This window comes from Bos indicus x Bos taurus, chromosome 7 (assembly GCF_003369695.1).
Source record: "Bos indicus x Bos taurus breed Angus x Brahman F1 hybrid chromosome 7, Bos_hybrid_MaternalHap_v2.0, whole genome shotgun sequence".
Taxonomy (NCBI): domain Eukaryota; kingdom Metazoa; phylum Chordata; class Mammalia; order Artiodactyla; family Bovidae; genus Bos; species Bos indicus x Bos taurus.
Window position 1 is genome coordinate 95,606,215 of NC_040082.1, and position 19,990 is coordinate 95,626,204.

The window sequence follows — 19,990 nt, forward strand, 5'->3', positions numbered from 1 at the left end:
GAGAAAGGGTCACGTAGTAAGGACCAGGCTTCGGCTCCAGTGTTAACATTGACCTGTATTCAAATCCTGACTGTACCACTCCTCATTAGCTGTGTATCTGGGGGCAAGCTTCCCAGCCTCTTTGAGCTTGTTTGCTGATCTTCAGTTTCCATCGTAAAATGGGGATAATATTCCTACCTACCTGAGGAGGTTGTTGTGAAGATGAAGTGAAGTAATGCATGTAAGTTTCTGAGCACAGTGCCTGGTTCCTAGTATGTGCTCATGGAACAGTAGCCACTATCATAATAATATTATCACTGTTGTTGATTCAGTGGAGCTATAGACATATTCCCAGTTGACTCTAGTGATAAAGAACCCTCCTGCCAGTGCAGGAGACATAAGAGATGCCGGTTCGATCACTGGGCCAGGAAGATCCCTTGGAGGAGGGCATGGCAGCTTACTCCAGTATTCTTGCCTGGAGAATCCCATGGACAGAGGAGCCTGGAGGGCTACAGACCATAGGGTCCCAAAGAATTGGACACGAATGAAGCGACTTAGCAGCACATTAACAGAGATTCCTCCCATCCTCCCCCTCATCCCACTGGCCTCCTCCCTGTTCCTCAAACACTTTGAGCATATTTTGATCTTAGGGCCTTTGCGCTTGATCTCCCCTCCCCTGGAAAACCACCCTCAGATATTCTGTGCTCTTCCCACCTCCAATCTCCCTGACTCTGCCTTAATTTTGTTTTAGAATTATGACATTCTAACAAGATATATAATTTACCTATCCTTTTATTAGCTATTGCCTGTCTTTTGATTAAGACATGAGGTCAATATGTTGGTCTGTTTTGTCCCCTGCTAAATCTTCAGGATCTTGGACAATGCTGGTAGAGAGTAGGTGCTCAACAAATGCCTCTTGAGTGGATGAATAAAACCACTGGACTCCCTTATCTCCTTCACCTCTCTGCTCAAAGTTACCTCTTTTCAGAGGCCTTCCGACATGGATGTCTCCCCCTACCCCATCTCCTTCTGCCTCTCACTCAGGTTTGTTTCTCTCCTCAGCATTCATCACCCCTGGGGTATTATATATTTCTGTTTTTGCTTGCCCTACCCCTTAGTTCCATGAGGTCAGGGGATTTTTCTGTCTTGTTCTAAGGCCAGCATCATGGACACATGACCTGAGCAGTCACACAGGGCCCCATGCTTAGAAGGTTTAATGTGCTACTGTCATGGTCTTGTCGTGGTCTAAAGTCTTACATTAAAATTTTTTTTAATTAAAAAATAATTTTTGGCCACTCAGCATGTGGGGTCTTAGTTCCCCAACCAGGGATCGAATCTACTCTCCCTGCATTTGAAGTTCAGAGTCTTAGCCACTGGACTGCCAGAGAAATCCCTTAATAATAATAATTTTAAACTGGGGTCTTGCATTTTCATCTGGTCCTGGGCTCTGCAAAATTATGCAGCTGATTCTGGCTGTATCCTCAGTGCCCAGAACAGCCCATGGTAGGTGCTCAAGAATTTGTGGAATGAAGGAAGGAGTGGAGGAGGCCAGGGGGCGGAGGTGGAGACACACACACGCCACCACTGCCTGGACACTTGTGCATCTTTGTAGAAATCAGCCCTGGCAGAAACCTGGGCATGGGAGGCAGGTCCTCAGAAATTGGCTTGAGTGCCCAGGAGGTGGGGGAGCCGCTAAACCTGCCTTCCCCCAATCCTGGGCAGCAGCCCACTGGGGAGGGGGTCCAGATGGCCAAGTAGGCTCAGGCTGAGGAGGGCCTCTTGACTCATCCAGCTGCTCAGGGCTCCTGGCCTGGCCTGACAGAAGCACTGGCTTCACCCAGCCCCCACCACCTTCAGGAGGACATGGCGATGGGTGGCCAGAGAGGGATGGAAATGACGATGAATGCCCTTGTCTGCAGCTTGCCCAGATCATTCAGGCCTAAGGAGGGACAGTGACTACCCAAGCTCCATGCCTTGGAGCTGGGAAGGACTCTCAGCTCCACCCCCTCCCCATGGGGCATATGTGTGTGCAAATGCATGTATGTGAACATGAGACTTTGTACATGGCTGTCCGTTTGCAACTGGACAGGTAGAACTCTCTGGGAGTCTGAGTATTGTGTAGATGAAAGCAGATCATACTTGCCAGGAGTGTGTGTATGTGACAAAGTGATACCACATCAGTCTATGTGGGCATAAGGCTGGCTCTGTGTGTGTGTGTGTGTGTGTGTGTGCATGCACACATGTGAGGAGGGTGCCTACATATGGATGCAGAATCTTACACTGGTCAGAAATGTGGATTCTGGGTTCAGATCTTTGCACAGCCACCCAGTATCTATGCAGCCTCAGGCACTTTTGGTTCTCCAACCTGTATATGGTGTTTGCGTGACAACGTTTGTCTGGATCAAAGTGTGTGTGTGTGTGTGTGTGTGTGTGTGTGTGTGTGTTTGAGAAGTAATACAACTCTTCTGGGAGGTCTTCCTGGATACCCATCTCAAAGTGGACTCCTCAATTTTTCTCTTTTGTGAATTGAATTGTGAACTGAACAATTCAGTTGCTCAATCAGGTTCCATTCTTTTTGACCCCTGGACTGCAGCCTATCAGGCTCCTTTGTCCGTGGAATTCTCCAGTCAAGAATATTGGAGTGGGTTGCCATTTCCTCCTCCAGGGGATCTTCCTTACCCAGGGATGGAAACTGTCTCCTGTACCTCCTGAGTTGCAGGCGGATTCTTTACTGCTGAGCCACCGGGGAAGCACAGTTTGTTGTTATATATTTATGTTGTTGTTTCTTCACTGATTACTAAATGTCAGCTCCATGGGGGTAGGGGGTTTTGATCTGTTCACTGCTGTGTCCTGAGCACTGGGTACATAGTAGACACTGAGTAAATATCCTTTCAGTGGATGAACATAGGGCTGTGTCTGTGTGGTATGAGGAGAGAGGGGCTGATAGATGTCATGGGTTCCTGGAGGGACCTGTGCTCAAGTCTGGTCTCTATTCTCTTCCATTCTTGGCTGTTCACAACCATCTCTTCAGCCATCCTCACTTGTATGGGAATGACAACATCCCATCAACTTCCTGTACTGCCTTTGATGACATCTTTCCCCTTTTCTGGGTCTAAGGGACTCACTTGCCTCATCTGTAACATGGGAGACAGGATGGGTTGGTTCATGACTAGCCTCCTACCTGACCTAAAGCACTATGAAAATAGTTTCAATCAAATTCCCTCTTTAATTAATTCAACATTTATTATGCACCTATTGTGTACCAGGTACTCTTCTAGACCGGCCCTGCCCCCGTGGAGCAGAAAGTGAATGATGAAGGCAGATACAAACCATAAAATCTCATTGAATCTTGGACACCCTCCCCTGAAATCACTCTCCATGCCTCATGGAATTTTAGTCTTCACTGTCTAAAATCACTGAGGGGTTTCTCTGTTCACATATTGATCTTGCTCCCTCAGCAGTCTCCAGGGTCAGCCAAGCCAGGACCCAGCTTATCTCTTTGGTTGCTGTAGTCTGACCACCCAGCCACAGGGCCCTGACATACAGTAGGCACTTGGGAAATACGTGTGGAGTGAGCTTGAAAATAAATGACGGACTAATGCGGACTCGAAAACAAGACCTCCCCTAATCCTGGGTGAGTCATTACCCACTTTGCAGATGAGGAAATTGAGGCTCAGGAAGGCAAAGCCGTTTGCCCAGTCCCACAACCGCAGCTAAGCAGTGTGTGGCTGTGAGATGCAGCAGAGGAAGCTTGGGAGCCCAGAGGAGCATTCCCAGCCCCCCACCCCCACCCGAGAGATACCACACATCCAGCTGGAGATGCGCTGATGGGAGGTGGGTGGTTGGGAGGGCGAGGGACAGTGCGAAGCAACTCAGGGGTATCTGTCTCAGTCCCCAGGAGTGGAGATGCTGTGTTGGTAGGAGATTAGTAAAAGCCTGGAGCTGATGGGGGAGCTTCCGGCGCCCTGTCCCCAATTCTGGGAGCTGGGGCTCCTGGCACCCTGATTCGTTGGGGCCAGGCAACTCCAGTCTCCGAAGCTAGGTAGAGACACCCCCCGCCCCCCCCCCCCGCTCCCCCCTCCCCGAGCCTACACGGGAATCCCGATTCGGGGTCCTCCCTATACACCCTCAGCCTGGAGGCCAGCCTGCAGCCCTCAACCGGCTACGTGGGGGGCCCTGACTTTCTTGGGGGGCGATGGAATTCCCCCCTCCCCGCCCGGAGCCCCTCCCTCCCGGGCGCCAGGTCCCCCTCCCGGCCGCAGTCATAGTCCAAAGCTTACCTTGCAGGGGGGCTGGGGAGGGGATGCCCCGCCCTCTCCGGCCTGGGGGGCGGGAGGGGACCGGGGTGTCCAGCCCCTTTGTTTGCCGGTGTGTGTGTGTGTGTGCGTGTGTGTGTGTGTGTGTGTATGTGTGAGATCGGGAGCCCCGCTGGGATGTAGGTCCGTGCGCGCGCGTACCCGGGCCTTGACGGCCGCTGTGATGCTGAACTGCCAGGGTTGGAAGAGGAGGAGGAAAGGGGGACTCCCCCGCCCTCGCCCGCCTACTCGCGGGTTTGAATGGACCGTGAGGGGGAGGGGCGGCAGCGGGCGGGCGCTTTTGTCTGGATGGCCCCACCCCTTCCCGGGGCCGGGGAATCCCCCACACCCCACCCATTTAAAGACCTTTACTCCTTTCTCTCCAGCGCCCCCACAAAGGCCTGCTTGGTTGGGGGGAATCTGGAATAGGCGCCCTTCACTCAAGTGGCTGAATCTCCTTCCATTCTCCCTGTCCTCCGCCCTGCGCCCTTTAATCTGAGATAATCCTGGCCCTAGGCTGCAACGCAGCCTTTTATCCCAGTATCAAAGCGGGGGTAGGGATATATGAAAATGTGTGGCTGCGGTCGCCCAAGCTCAATGTAATGGAGTTCTTAGAGTCCGGGACGAGGAAGGGGATCCCAGACGAAAGAGGGAGGGACTGCGAGGAGTCTCAGAGTACCTCGACGGAGAAAGACCCCCTGCGTGCGCACTTCCAAGCTCTTCCACCCCTCCCCCACCTGGCGCGGGGCACCAGCACTGGCCGCTAGTTAGACACTAGCGACACCTAGCGGAGGCATGGGGAACCGCCATGGATAGGCTCCCGAGGCCCGTTAAGCGCGGTCGGGTGATTCCAGAGGGGGCGTGTATGCGCCAATCCCGGCTAAGGAGTGGCAGAAGATGGGGGAGGCGAGAGGGGAAGCTGTGGTCCGAGCCAGGGAAACACCAGTTCTCAAGGCAGGGCCACATCGCCCCCATCTAGGCTCCTCGAGGGCAGGGCCACAACCTTCCTTCACTTAGACCCTCCCAGAGCAGGGCCTTGTACCCCTTGGACTGGGAAGGTCCTTTCCCATCAGGCACCATCTCCAGCACAAAGTCCCTCTTCACAAAAGACGGGAGCGAGGTCTTTCGCCGAGGCCGAGCCCCAGCAGTGGGCTCAGGCTGACGTCACTGTGGCGTGGCTAAGAGGACAATCCTCTTTCTCAGTCTTGCCAACTGCCCCCTTTCCCAGGGCTGCCGTAAACGCCCACCGTGGGGTAGCGGGAGATGAGGGGGGCTCGAGGTTGGCGAACCCACCAGTAAGTCCCCAGGAGGGGCCTAGTGGAGGCCGGAAGCCCGATGGGATGAGGTCTCAACGGACTCCCGAGAGCCGAAACACGTGCGCAGGGCTCTTTAAGAACTTGGTCGCCAGTGCCGCTGCTGAGGTTACTAAGGATGTGACGTCACGCGCGGGCGGGGCGTGCGCGCCCGGGCGGAAGCGGAAGGGGCGGGGCTCCGCGGGCTGAGTCTCAGTGCTGCCGCCGCCGCCGCCGCTACAGCTACCAGAGCCCTGGAGGGCTGGGCCCCGAGGCAAGATGGTGGACTACAGCGTGTGGGACCACATCGAGGTGTCTGACGATGAAGACGAGACGCACCCCAACATCGACACCGCTAGCCTCTTCCGCTGGCGGCACCAGGTAGAGCGCGCGCGCCCAGCCCCTTCCCCCACTCCCGGGACTCCGCTTCAGAGTTCTGACCCCTGATACTGCCGGGGGGGCCCAGCCATTAATACCTGGGATTGCCCCCTACAGCCTGGACTTTCCGAATAGCCCAGGGTTCCTCGATTCAATTCCGGGGCCATAGAATTGCCGGGACCCCTGAGTTCCTTACCCGCGATGCCGGCGGCCCCCCCCCCCCCCCCCTTCTAGTTTCTTCTTGAAACTCCAGGTTGACCTGTACGGCATCTTTTTAGAATTTAGACTGCCAAGATAAGCTTTTGACGTGCCTCCCAATCCTGCTTGGGATCTTCCACTTACACCCAGATTTCTACCTCAGAATCTGGATCCTGAACCTAGTCGGGTACCCAGTTAAGATCTTGGCTGTTCCATGGCCCCTCCTTACCCCTGTGCTCAGTCGCTTCAGTCGTGTCCAACTCTTTGTGACCCCATGGACTGTAACCCGCCAGGCTTCTCTGTCCGTGGGATTCTCCAGGCAAGAATACTGGAGTCGGTTGCCATTTCCTTCTCCAGGGGATCTTCTCAATCCAGGGATCGAACCCGCGTCTTTTATGTCTCCTATATTCGCAGACAGGTTCTTTACCACTGGCGCCGTCTGGAAGCCCTCCAAAACCCTAGAGTTCCCGATAGTTTGTCTATTCTGCGACCTGCTTTTCTGGATCCTTATGGTTCAGATCCAGAAGTCTTACTCCTCTGAATGAAACAATTCTGTCTTCCCCTGAGATTTCTATTCCTGGCTTGGGACTCCAACCCACACCCAAGACCCCTCCCCTAGAACAAAGATTGGCACCCCCTCCCCCCAGGGCCCTCAGTCTCATCTAGGCCTGGAATTTTGAAACCTGGGTCCTGTTCAGAATGAACCACCACCTCCACCCTGATGGAGCCTCCAATTCCGGAGGCTCTCCTTCAGCCTTCAGTACTGTTAGACCCAATTTCCCATTACATCAGGAAACCCTACCCACGTGGCTTCCTGCCCAGCCAGAACCCCTGCCCCTCCTTGGTACCTCACACCCAGTCCCCGCCCACCCCCGAGACAGACTTCAGTGGGAACCTTTGCCAGCTTCAGGATGCCTCATTCAAACCCAAGTCCAGGACCCAAATCCACCCCATCTCCCTTCTGACCCAAACTTGGTGTGTTCTTAAATACCCACAATGACCCTGCTGTTACAAGGAACCCTCCCATCCTGATTCCAGATTCACTGCCCCTTCTTTTATCTATTTTCCCCCAAATACAGACCCCCAGAATCCCAAGTCTGTATGTTCTTTCGACAGCCTGCAAACCCCCCCACCCCCCGCCCCCCGCCCAGCTGTGCTCAAAGGCCAACAGAATGACTCTCCTGAGACCTTGTGTGCTAACTTCTTGCTCCACCAACTCAGAGCTCTTACACCCACATTCCAGGGGCTGCTCTGCTCTCACGCTTATGGCATATACCTCCTAGAACCTTCCAGTTAGGAAGGCCTCATTTTATCTTCCCATGTATCAGTTCGCAGTTGTTTATCCAGAAACTCCTAGAAGCGCCCTTCCTCATCCTGCTGAGACACAGTAACCGTGCCTTCATCTAGTCCCGGTTCTGGGTCCAACCCATTTCTTAAAGCAGCAGCCTCCTGGCTAGGGCTTCCCTGGTGGCTCAGATGGTAAAGAATCTGCCTGCAATGCAGGAGACCCAGGTTCAATCTCTGGGTGGGGAAGATCCCCTGGAGTAGTGAACAGTGACCACTCCAGTATTCTTGCCTGGAGAATCCCATGGACAGAGAAGCCTGGCAGACTACAGTCCATGGGGTTGAAAGAGTCGGATACGATTGAGTGCCTAACCCTTTCACCTGGCTAGTGTACCTGGTGGGCAAGCCACTGGAGTGGAAAAAGAAAGTTCTAGCATTTCTCTCTTGCCACATGTGACATTTTATGATGAAATATTGAAGCTCTCCGCAAAGCTCTAAAGCCTATTCTTGGGAACACCTATTCTGGTCACGTAGTTGATCTCTATCACCAGGTTTGGTCCTGCTGGTTTGGGAGGCCATGCCCGCTCCCATACAGCGTCCTCTCACCACGCCCGACTCCCTCCTGGCGCAAAACCTTTTCCTGTCCAACCGCTGAGGACCCAGGGCTGTCGTGGAGATGAGTGGAGGCAGGGAGCCTGGTGTCTCCAGCATGAGGTTCCGCTGCCAGTGACCGGCAGCCTGAGCTCCAGCCCTGCCACAGGACCATCACTGCTTTGGGGGAGCGAGCCCCCTGCCTCCATGAGACTATCGTGAAAATGAAATGAGATTAGATTTGGAAAGAACTTGGCTCAGGGCCTGGGAGGAAAGAGTAAGCAATACTAAGAGTGGAAGAGGGGATTAGCCAAAAGGTGGCCTGGTACCCTTGTGAGCACAGGCCTGCCCGACTGGGTTCATATCCTGCTCCTTCTGAATATCACTGACTTGCTGTGATCCAGTGAGGTGTTTTATTTTATTTTATTTTTTAATTAATTTGACCACACAGGGTCTTAGTTACAGTGTGCTGGGTCTTTAGTTGCAGCATGTGGAATCTATTAATAGTTCCCTGACCGGAGATCGAACTGGGGCCCCTTGCATTGAGAGCACAGAGTCTCAGCCACTGGACCACCAGGGAAGTCCCCCGAAGTGAGTTTTGATCGCTGTGTGCCTCAGTTTCCCCAGCTGGCGGTCTTAATAGTGCCTACCCAACAGGCTTGCTGTGAGAGCCGCCTTATGAATTTAACGTGTGTACTGCTTGCGGGACAGCACTGGAACGTAATAAGCTTTGTGGAAACTTGAGCTCCTGTCGTCATCATTGCTTGGATAATTCATGTTCATGGTAAAAAATAAAAAATAATCCCAAGGCTCCAGAAGGGGACAAGTGAGTCTTCCCAGTTCTAGCTCCCTGGCTCCCTTGCCCAGAAACAGCTGCCAATCCTGGTTTCTCTTGGCTTCTTCCAGTGAGCCGGGCGGCATCCAGGTTCTATGAGCCTCGGGTCCCCCCTTTCTGTGTAAGGCAGGAAACAGGGACACCTGTGGCCCCATCTCGCCACTGAGGTTTCTGCCCTGCCCAGCCTGACACAGCCTCTCCCGGAGGTGTAAAGCCCAGGTTGGGCAGGCTGCCACCCCTAGCAGAGCAGCTCCAGGAGGCCTTTATTTAGCTTTGGCCTCCCTGGCGACTGCTCAGAGGATGCCGGGGGATTTTGATGGCCACCCAGCAGATATCAGCGGTGTGGTAGGTTCCCGATGTCCCCTGAGGCCAGCGGTGATGCCAATAGCCCCTTTCAAGGCGGGGGAAGGTTTCAGAAAGACATGGGCCTATCGTGAAGAAAGGGAGGCAGCAGCGGCTGCAAGGCCTTAAGGGTCTTGTCCACCCCTTAACCAAATGGGAAAAGTGAGGCTCGTGATTGGCCATGTCAGTCCAGTGGGGTGTGAGAGAAGGGCTCGGGTCTCCCGGTTCTCACCCACATGTGCCTGGCCTTGTGCTGGAGCCTGGAGATATGAGCTCGGGTAAAGCACAGAAGTAGGTTAGCAACTATTCTGGTGACCGTGGCCATGACGATGGTGAGGACAGTATGTTGCAAGCGGTTTCCTTGAGGTAACTCGTTTAATCCTCACAACAACCCTGTGAGGCCCCATTTCATAGGGCTTCCCAGGTGGCGCTGGTGGTAAAGAACCTGCCTGCCAGTGCAGGAGACACCAGAGTCGTGGGTTCGATCCCTGGTTCGGGAAGATCCCCTGGAGAAGGAAATGGCAATTCGGAGGAGCCTGGCGGGCTGCAGTCCATAGGGTCACAAGAAGTCGGACACAACTGAAGCAATTTAGCACACCCGTTTCATAGAGGGGGACACCGAGGCAGGGGGAGGTGTAAGCGACCTTGCTAAGGTCACATTGCCAGTAGGTGTGGAGCTAGGTGCTCTGATGCAGTAGCAACTGCTCCCAGTTACCAGGCATGTGCTAGATATTGAAGTGCACTTTCTTGTTTGAGCCCCAGAAAGGGAGACTGTCCTGTTGGACAGACAGTGATGACAGCAGCAAGTGTGGTAATTGGGCTGACTGCGCGTCCAGCAGGGCTCTGGCCTGTACAGCCTCTTTCGTGTCTTCCAGTGCGAGCTCGTGAGGTTGGTGCTGTTGTCCGCCTCTGACAGATAAGGAAACTGAGGTTTGGGAATTGGCCCAGAGACTCCCAGCCATTATGTGGTGGCCGTGGGGTATGACCCTGGGTCTGGGGTCTCAAGGCTTTCCACCAGCATCTCATCATGTCACCTGATGATCACCGAGGGGCCTTTGGGGCTCAATGACTCTAGGAGTCTCGCACTTGGGGAAGGCTTTGTTGAAGCTGAGACTTGCGGACAAATCAGATGGAGCAAGGGGAGTTCCAGCAGCGAGGAATAGCATGTGCAGAGGCTAAGAGGCAGGAGAGAGCCGGTCCATTCGGGGAGCCACAAGGGCCGGCGTTGGTCTGAAACCCAGCCCCTCAAGGAACATTAGTGCCATTTGGACAGCTGGGGCAGGAATTTGGGGTCCCCTCTGAACAGGGAGGGCTGTGGTCAGATGGATGCGTTTCCAGGACTCTGGCAGCTTCTGAGCCTGGATTGGGGGGATGGGGATGGCATCTCTCAGGGTCCAGTGTGTGGCTCTGGGTTGAGCAGACAGTGCAGGGAACCAGGGGCAGGTGATGGAAAGCTGTGGCACCTATCAGTGTTCAGGCCATGGCTCTGGGTTGAGCAGACATTGCGGGGAGCTGGGGGAGGTGATGGGGAACTGGGGCAGGGGTGGACAGTGACAGAGCCCCGTGACCCAGTGAGGGGTCTGGATGAGGAAGCTGAGATGACGTGCCGCCACTCAGCTTGGGGTGCAGCAGAAGAGTTCTGGGGAGCAGCGTCTAGGATGGGGGTATGCAGGAGTTTGGTGGGTACCACACTGGGCTTCAGAGGCATGTTGGCCTGGAGACAGCTGTGCAGGCCCTGCGGATCCAGATGCAGCACATGGGGTGGAGCACATTAGAGGAACGACTGGAAAGGAAACTCGTGGTGATTTGGTGGCAGAGAGGGAGGGAATGACTCACAGCAGGCCTCAGCAGGGGGCAGGAGGCAGGGGCGAGGGTCTTCCCTGAGGGAGGATACAGCAGAAAAATAGGTTTGGGGGAGCTCAGGTGGGGAGTTCAGTCTTGGGCACAGACCTGGTGGTGCCTGTAAGACACCAAGACAGCAGTGGCTGGAGGGCCATGTGGCCAGGGTAGGGTGCTTGAGTGTTACCGAGGGTGCTCCAGGCAGGAGGGGAGCCTGAGACCCTGGGGAGAGGGGAGGCCTTCTTCCAACGTGTGATTATTACATCCAACAAGTCTTAAGTCCCTGCTGTGCACCAGGTTCCTGGGTCTAGAGTCACAAGAGTGATCAGATCCCCACCTTTGTGGAGCCCGTCTCCTTGGAGGTGGACAGCACCCAAAACAGGGGAGAGAACTGTCACAGAATATTGTCAGATGACAAGTGCTGAGGAGGAAGATCAGGCAGAGCAGAAGAGGGGGCGATTGTGATCCTCAGCAGCATCAAGGAAGGCCTCATCTGGAAGGGACATTTTTTTTGAGTGCGCTGCATGACTTGCAGGATCTCAGTTCCCCATCCAGGGATTGAACCCTGGTCCCCAGCAGTGGAGCCTCAGAGCCCTAATCACTGGACCACCAGGGAATTCCCCGTAAGAGGCATTTGAAGATGATGAGGATGCAGGGTTTAGGGAGGTGAGGTAGACCTAAAGAGAGAACATTCCAGGCCAAGGGAACACACAGGCAGTGCAAAGGCCCTGAGGCTTGAAGTGAGTTGGGAAAAGGTGAGGCAGCCATTGTGGCTGGAGGGAGGGGCGGAGCAGGAGGAGATGAGGCTGTGGAGGAGACTGTTGTGCTTGGCTTTATGGGCTCTGGGGAGGACTTAGGCTTTTGCTCTGAATGAGGTAGGAGTCATAGAAGGTTCTTATTTTTAAAAATATTTATTTATATACTTGGCTGCATTGAGTCTTAGTTGTGGCATGCAAGATCTTTATGCCACAAGATCTTTGATCCTGTGTATTGCAGTACACAGGCTCTTTAGTTGTGACCTGTCGGCTTAGTTGCCCCAAGGCATGTGGGATCTTAGTTCCCCAACCAGGGATCAAACCACTTTCCCCTGCATTGGAAGGCGAATTCTTATTCACTGGACCGCTGGGGACGGCAGCCATAGAAGCTCCTGTGCAGAGAAGGGACCCGCCCTAGCTCAGGCCTACCTTAGGGGTGAGAGCAGGAGCCTGGAATCCAGTGCATGGAGGTTGGTGTGGACCTTCTCTGGGGTCATCCCAGGTGCCAACTGTGGAGAGCCTGGGGCCGGGGACAGGGCCAGGCTGTTCCCCAGAGTGACGGGCAGTGCCCAACCCTCAGGCCCGGGTGGAGCGCATGGAGCAGTTCCAGAAAGAGAAGGAGGAGCTGGACAGGGGCTGCCGCGAGTGCAAGCGCAAGGTGGCCGAGTGCCAGCGGAAGCTGAAGGAGCTGGAGGTGGCCGAGGGAGAGGGCGGCAAGGCCGAGCTGGAGCGGCTGCAGGCTGAGGCGCAGCAGCTGCGCAAGGAGGAGCGGAGCTGGGAGCAAAAGCTGGAGGAGATGCGCAAGAAGGAGAAGAGCATGCCCTGGAACGTGGACACGCTCAGCAAGGATGGCTTCAGCAAGGTGGGCGGGGCCTGGGCGTGACGGGCAGTGGGTGGGGGCAGGGAGCACTGCGCAGATCTAGGAATGGACGGATGCTGGCGGAAAGGGGGGTAGTGCCGGAGGGGAAGGGAGCAGGTGGGGGGCCCGGCCGGTGAGGCACCCCACCAGTACCCCTCCCTCTGATCTGCTCGAAGGCCCCAGTCCGAGGCCACGCCTGCCACGCCCACGCCACACTGATGTGCACGGCGCCGTCATCGCCTCCGCTGTGGATGGGATGGGCGTTGCGGCCGCGGCCGGCCCGGCCACGTTCGAGGCGCCCCGCGGCCGCAGCCTTGCCCCAGCCCACTCCCCTTCTCGCCTCACCACAGAGCATGGTCAACACCAAGCCTGAGCAGGCGGAGGAGGAGTCTGAAGAGGTGAGGGAGCAGAAACACAAAACTTTCGTGGAAAAGTATGAGAAACAGATCAAACACTTCGGTGAGTTGGGCCCAGGCGTGGGCTCCAGGTGGGTGGTGCGCATGAGAGAGGGCCGGCCCTCTGCCTCCGGGAGGCCCTTGGAGCACCTCGCCATCGCCTTCTGGCAGGCATGCTGCGCCGCTGGGACGACAGCCAGAAGTACCTGTCAGACAACGTCCACCTGGTGTGTGAGGAGACAGCCAACTACCTGGTCATCTGGTGCATTGACCTAGAGGTGGAGGAGGTGCGTGCAGACACTGCCGAGTGGGGGGTGGGGAGGGCCCAAAAGGCTTTGCCTTTTTTTTTCTCTTATTTTTTAAATTCTATTTTTATCATTCATGTTTGTTCAGAACATTGCAGTAGGCATGAAGGGAAAAAGAATGCATTTTTAAACACTGGAGTCTAGTATAGGAAGCCATACCATTATCTCTTAGGAGGAAAAGGGCATTAATTTTACATTGAAGTTAAATATTAAGACTAGCGTCCAAGTAAGCCACGGATAAGGTCTAAGTGCAAGTTGTGTTTTCACACAATGAGGGCTGGGGACAGGAGCCCGCCACTCGGTAACACTGTCCTCCCTTCGCAGAAATGCGCCCTCATGGAGCAGGTGGCTCACCAGACCATCGTCATGCAGTTCATCCTGGAGCTGGCCAAGAGCCTCAAGGTGGACCCCCGTGCCTGCTTCCGGCAGTTCTTCACCAAGATCAAGGTAGGGAGGTGGTCCTCCTCAGGGATCAGCCTGCGGTCCACTGGGGGAGGCAGATGCGGATCCACTCGGACTCAAGCCCCTGTGATCAGAATCTCATCCATCAGCAGAGGATTAGTCCGTAGAGGAGCTGGGTAGTGGGTGGCTCCAGTGGAGATTTGGAAAGCCGAGCTGGCAGGACGTGCTGAAAGTCCCAACCTAGGTGAGGGCCGGAGTCATGGGCACCTGTGGGTTTCTTATCTGAACACCGGAAGAGCACAGCTAGGGGAGATTCAGGGCAGACCTGAGGATGATCGAGGGTAGCTGTGTTGAGCTTGAGGTGCCTTCGAGACTCCACAGGAAGACGTGGAGGAGGTGGGTGTCACAAGTCTGCAGTATAAGCGGACATTCAGTCAGATGCTTGTAAGCACAGGGGCATAAGGTTTAGCTCAGAGAAGACGGAGGAGGCTAGACAGAGCAGAGGAGAGGCCTGAGCCCCAGAGTACCCGTGATTTAGTTCAGGACCAGCTGTGGGGAGCCCTGGGGCATCCCTGAGTACCTGCATTGGGAGGGTCCTGGGCTCCCCAGTCTCCCCTGGTGAACACCCTCCCTCCCCTGCAGACTGCCGACCGCCAGTACATGGAGGGCTTCAATGACGAACTGGAGGCTTTCAAAGACCGCGTGCGGGGCCGTGCCAAGCTGCGCATTGAGAAGGCTATGAAGGAATACGAGGAAGAGGAGCGCAAGAAGCGGCTTGGCCCCGGCGGCCTGGACCCCGTCGAGGTCTACGAGTCCCTTCCTGAGGTGAGGCTCCCCAGACCCTGGCAGGTGGCAGGTGGGCTGTCAGTGGGATCCCTGGGACCTAGGCCCTGACCCCACCCCCTGCACCCACAGGAACTTCAGAAGTGCTTTGACGCAAAGGATGTGCAGATGCTCCAAGATGCCATCAGCAAGATGGACCCCACGGTGAGTAACCACACACCCAAGCCCACCTGGTCAGGCAATGTGTCTCCCCCACCTCCTCCAGCCCTGCTGACCACGTTGCTGCTGGCAGTGTCCCTCCTGGCTTCTCAAAAGAGCCAGGGAGGTTTTGTCACCTTGTGGCTGGCACACAAGACAGCCAGGCTTCATGCCCCATGCTGTCTCACTTTTATTGAGCAGCTGCTATGTGCCCAGCATCTAGATTGAGCGTCCCTGTCCCTGTGGGCTGTTTGTGAGCGCACCCAGCTGACTCCACCTTTGCCAGCAACTCAGAGAGGCCTGTTCCACAGTCTCAGTTACCCCATCAAACCAGTATCTCTCAAAAACATATTAACTCACAAAATCTGTGGGGAGGGCCAAGTACGTGGTTGGCGCTGGTGAACCTCAGCTCTTTGGAGCAGTAACAGCACTGGTAGATAAGTACCCTGAGTTTTAATAAATCTCTGTTTAAGCCCCTTCCTGCTGCTTGGCTCACTGGTTGGCCACACTGATTCCCTCATCTATAAAACGGATCTAGTCTCTAGACCAGCTCAGGGTTTCTAGAAGCTTCTATGGGGATAAGCATGTAGACCAAGGGTCTTCAGAGAGTCTGGCTCAAAGGTTCACTGCCTGTGTGTAAATAAAATTTTGTTGGAACCGCAGCAGCCAGGCTGGTTTATTTTCATCTTGTCTATAGTTGATTTTGTGCTGCAGCCATAAAATTGAGGTGTGATGGAATGAGAGGTTTTGACAGGGACCACGGCCTGCAAGCCAAAAATATCTGTTGTCTGGCTTTTTATTTTTTTTTTAAAAGTTTACTGACCCTTGTTCTAGACCTGCACTTAAAATTTGAGTTGTTTGTGCTAAGTTGCTTCAGTCATGTCTGACTCTGTGACCCCATGTAGCCTGTCAAGCTCCTCTGTTCATGGGATTCTCCAGGGAAGAATACTGGAGTGGGTTGCCATTTCCTCCTCCAGGGGATCTTTCCAACCTGTGAATTGAACCGGTGTCTCTTATGTCTTCTGCATTGGCAGGCAGGTTCTTTACCACTCAGATTCCAAGGTGGCTCAGACAGTAAAGAATCTGCCAATCTGCCTGCAATGCAGGAGACCTGGGTTCCATCCCTGGGTTGGGAAGATCCCCTGGAGAAGGGAACGGCTATCCACTCCAGTATTCTGGCCTGGAGAATTCCATGGACTATATAGTCCTGGGGATCGCAAAGAGTTACACATGACTGAGCAGCTTTCACTTCACTTCTTTACCACTAGTTCCACCTCGGAAGTTAAATTTGAATTAAAGTTAAGTAAAATTCAGGGACTTCTCTGGTGGTCCAGTGGCTAAGACTCCACGCTCCCAGTGCAGGGAGCCCAAGTTAGATCCCTGGTGAGGGAACTGGATCCCACATGCCACAACTAAGACTCAGCTCAGCCAAATAAATGTATTTTAAAAAAATAAAATAAAAATTCAAGCTCTGTCCTTGCCTTGCACCAATCACATTCGAAGTTCTCAGTAGGCACCCACGTCTGGTAGCTGCCATGTTGGATAGCACAGATTACAGACATAGATTACAGTTTACCCTCCTCCCAGAAGCTCTGATGTAGAAAGAGCAGAAAGTGGGCTTGGGGATGTGCAGGGGACAGGGGTGCCACCAGCAGGTGGCAGCCCAGCCTCACCCACCCACCCTTCTCCCCACAGGATGCGAAGTACCACATGCAGCGCTGCATCGACTCAGGCCTCTGGGTCCCCAACTCCAAGTCCAGCGAGGCCAAGGATGGGGAGGAGGCGGGTACTGGGGACCCCTTGCTGGAAGCCACCTCCAAGTCAGGCGACGAGAAGGATGTCAGCGTGTGACCTGACCTGGCCGCCGCAGGCCCCTGTGCGCCCCTTTTCAGAAAACAAAAATAGATGCCATCTCCCCAGGTCCAGGCTTCCTCCGCTTTTGCTGCTCCCCAACCTAGCCCGGAGGGGCCCTCCCACGCCCCTTCCACCTCCCCCCTCTCCCCCAGCCCTCATCCAAGTCTTTGCTTTGAGTCAAAGGGGCTTCACTGCCTGCAGCCCCCCATCAGCATTAAGCCAAAGGCCCGGGGATCCAGGGAGGGGCAGAGGTTGCCAGGTTGGTCCATGGAGTGGGGGTGGGTCCCCAGCCAAGGGGCCTGCTCCAGTCACTGTGGGCTGTTTTCACTGTTCGCCCGCGTCAAGTCTTCTATATAGTAAACAGCAATTATCTTCCAATAAAGGATTTCAGATGCTCTGTGGGGCGTCACGAGGGCTGTGGGCACAGCTCTTCTCTTGGGGGTGGGAAGGGACCTGTGAGTGTTGGCAGTTGGGCCTGTGACACTCCTGGCTTTGCCCTCCAGCAAATGGGCTGTGTCCCCCATCCACACTCCAGGCTCTCCCATCACCTGGAACCCTTCCTGAGGTCACCTTTGGATCAGAGCTCTCACCCCACCCCCATGAAGTCTTTGGCTCCTCCCATTCTCCTAAGCCCCTCCCACCATCCATTTGGGAGCATCACCCTCCACTGTGTCTTACCTTCCACGGGGCCAGTACTGCCTCCCAAGATTGATCTTGAGTCTGTCCACTGCCCTTCACTCTCCACCCTGGTCCAGGACCCGTCACCTCTAGCCTGGACTCCTGTCCCCAGCCTCCTGTCTCCTCTACGCTCACTGGACCCCAACAGGCAGGGAGCGCCTGTGAACATGAGAGTCCCAGCACATCCTGCCCCAGAGTAGAAGCCTAAGTTCTTGCAGCTCATGGGGCCCTGTACCATCTGCCTGGTCCCCTCCCTGCCCTCATCACCTCGTGGTCTCCCACTGCCCCTCTCACCAACTCCCTCCTCTCTGCTCCTTGAGCACTTTAAGCTTCTCCATCAGTGTGGCCTTGGGCAGCTTAATCAGCCTCAGCATTCATCTCTGTATAGTGATAGAAATGTTCGTGCCTTCTTCCCAGGGCTGTGATGAGGAATGAGTGAGATGAGCAGGTGCACATAGCACCTGGTACTCATGCTCAAGATCTGGGCCCCGGCATGTCCCTGTCCCACACCCTGAACACCCTTCCCTGCAGTCTTCCTCTACAAAGTAATATTTGGGCCCCAGGAAAGACTTAAAGAATAATATCATAAACAAGGACACAGTTTTTAAGACCTGAAGTAATTGAGAATCCAGTTGAAGCCCACTACCCGCCCCTTCTGGGGGACATCACCACCTGGCTGGTGCTTCTCAGTCTGACCAGAGCTCTGGTCCCTCCTGGAAGCTTCCTTGACTCACCTTCTGAGTCATCCCTCACATCCAGCCATGTTGCTTCTTCACCTGCCTGGCTTTGCCAACCTGTGTATTGCTGTCTCCTTTATGCTGTGAGCACCACCCAGACACAAACTGAGTCTTGGTCCTAAGATGATCCCGGCCACCCTCACAGATTCTGGCCCTCAGTGAATGCCTTTGTGCCCAAGGTGATTGCCACCAGAGGGCAGTAGTGAACTGCAAACAAGTGGTGTTGCCCGATGCTTTTCATACAGATTGAAATGGCAGACTTCCCTGGTGGTCCAATGGTTAGGACTCTGTTCTTCCAGGTGGGGTGGGGGATGGGGTGGATTCAATCCCTGGTCAGGGAGCTAAAATCCCATACGCCACATACATGGCTGAAAAATAAAGATTTTAAAAGTATTTAAAAATGGCAGATCAGAGGATTGGGGAGACCCTCCTAAACCTCGTTTATCTGAGATCAATTCAAAATTGTGAGCTTTTTAATTCTTTACCATGAAAACTTTCAGAGGTAGAATCTGTATTTCTGGTATTTCCTTTCACCTCGGCGTCCAGTACAACTCAGCACTGCTGTTACTGATCCTTGACTTAAAATTTCAATATTTTGTTCATCATGGATTTTTTTTCACATTAATGGTGTTTTTGGAAAATATTACATTAAAATATTTATCTTGATTACTGAGTTGGTGACCTCTTTGCTTTCATGCCACATGTACCTCACCCTAGCACTGTTTAACGTTTAAAACATCAAATGATATTGAGATACACAGTAAAGGGTCTTCCAGTGGTTAAGTCCAGTGGTTAAGACTCCGGGCCTACACCGCAAGGGGTGTAGGTCCCATCTCTGGTTGGGGAACTAAGATCCCACATGGCCCGTTTCCTTTGTGGCTCAGTGGTAAAGAATGCCTGCTAATGCAGGAGACAAGGGTTCAATCCCTGATCCAGGAAGATTGACTGGGCACGACGTGGAGCAACTAAGCCAACGCACCACAACTATTGGGCCTGTGCTCGAGAACCCAGGAACTGCAACTACTGAGCCATGTGCTGAACTACCGAAGCCAGTACACCTAGAGCCTGTACTCTGCGGCAAGAGAAGCCACTGCAGTGAGAAGCCCAGGCAATGCAACTAGAGAGTAGCCCCTTGCTTGCTGCAACTAGAGAAAAGCCCACACAGCAACAAAGACCCAGCACAGCCACACACACACAAAAAAGATCCCACATGCCACAGGTCAAGGCAAAAACAAAACCAAAAAACAATCCAGTTCCCTGCCCCCAACCACGGGAACCCACTGTCTCTGGTGTCTTGTGACTTCTTCCAGGGTTTCTCTTTGTAAGATCAAATGTAATCTTATCCCTTCCGTTCTTTCTACACAAAGCATAACACAGTGCAGTCAGTGACGCATCTTCCTTTTTTCATTGAACCCTGTGACCCCGCAGATCTTTTCTTATCAGTCCATCAGCACTTCCTCATTCTTTCTACTCTGATAGCCTGTGTCATCTCAGCATTTATTTCACCAACGGTTTTTTTGAATTAACGCTTGCAGGTTTGTTGGTCTGCTTTTACAAGCAACGCTGAGAGAAATACCCTCCTGCAGCATTGCTCACAAGGGCAGGCATCCTACCTAAAGAGTAAGCTCCCAGGAGCAGGATTGGCTGAGTCTTAGCGGCAAACAGAATCCCACCCAAAATGTTTCACTAAACAAAATGTAATGATGGGGACTTCCCTGGTGGTACAGTGGATAAGAAGGCTTCCCAGGTGGCTCAATGATAAAGAATTCGCCTGCCAAGCAGAAGACCTGGGTTCAACCCCTGGGTCAGGAAGATCCCCTGGAGAAAGAAATGGCAACCCACTCCAGTATTCTTGCCTGGGAAATCTCATGGACAGAGGAGCCTGGCGGGCTACATTCCATGAGGTCACAAAGAATCAGACATGATTTAGCGACTAAACAACAACAGTGGATAAGAATCTGCTTGCCAATGCAAGGGTCACCAGTTCAATT

The 19,990-nt window shown here is 54.0% G+C and overlaps 1 protein-coding gene across 1 annotated transcript; it reads left to right on the forward strand.

The window, feature by feature from the left end:
• Nucleotides 1-5,745: 5,745 nt before the first annotated feature.
• Nucleotides 5,746-16,993, forward strand: CDC37 (cell division cycle 37). The gene is made up of 8 exons (XM_027547759.1): nucleotides 5,746-5,947; nucleotides 12,369-12,650; nucleotides 12,998-13,106; nucleotides 13,214-13,329; nucleotides 13,672-13,794; nucleotides 14,392-14,574; nucleotides 14,665-14,736; nucleotides 16,426-16,993. Exons 1-8 carry the CDS (start codon nucleotides 5,846-5,848, stop codon nucleotides 16,579-16,581), a joined length of 1,143 nt encoding a protein of 380 aa, XP_027403560.1. The 5' UTR covers nucleotides 5,746-5,845; the 3' UTR covers nucleotides 16,582-16,993.
• The last annotated feature ends 2,997 nt before the right edge of the window (nucleotides 16,994-19,990 follow it).

Coding starts and splice junctions, on each gene's coding strand:
- CDC37 (XM_027547759.1), top strand. CDS start 5,846: ATGGTGGACTACAGCGTGTGGGACCACATCGAGGTGTCTGACGATGAA. Junction 5,948..12,368: donor TCTTCCGCTGGCGGCACCAG/GTAGAGCGCGCG, acceptor CCCAACCCTCAG/GCCCGGGTGGAGCGCATGGA. Junction 14,575..14,664: donor TCTACGAGTCCCTTCCTGAG/GTGAGGCTCCCC, acceptor CTGCACCCACAG/GAACTTCAGAAGTGCTTTGA.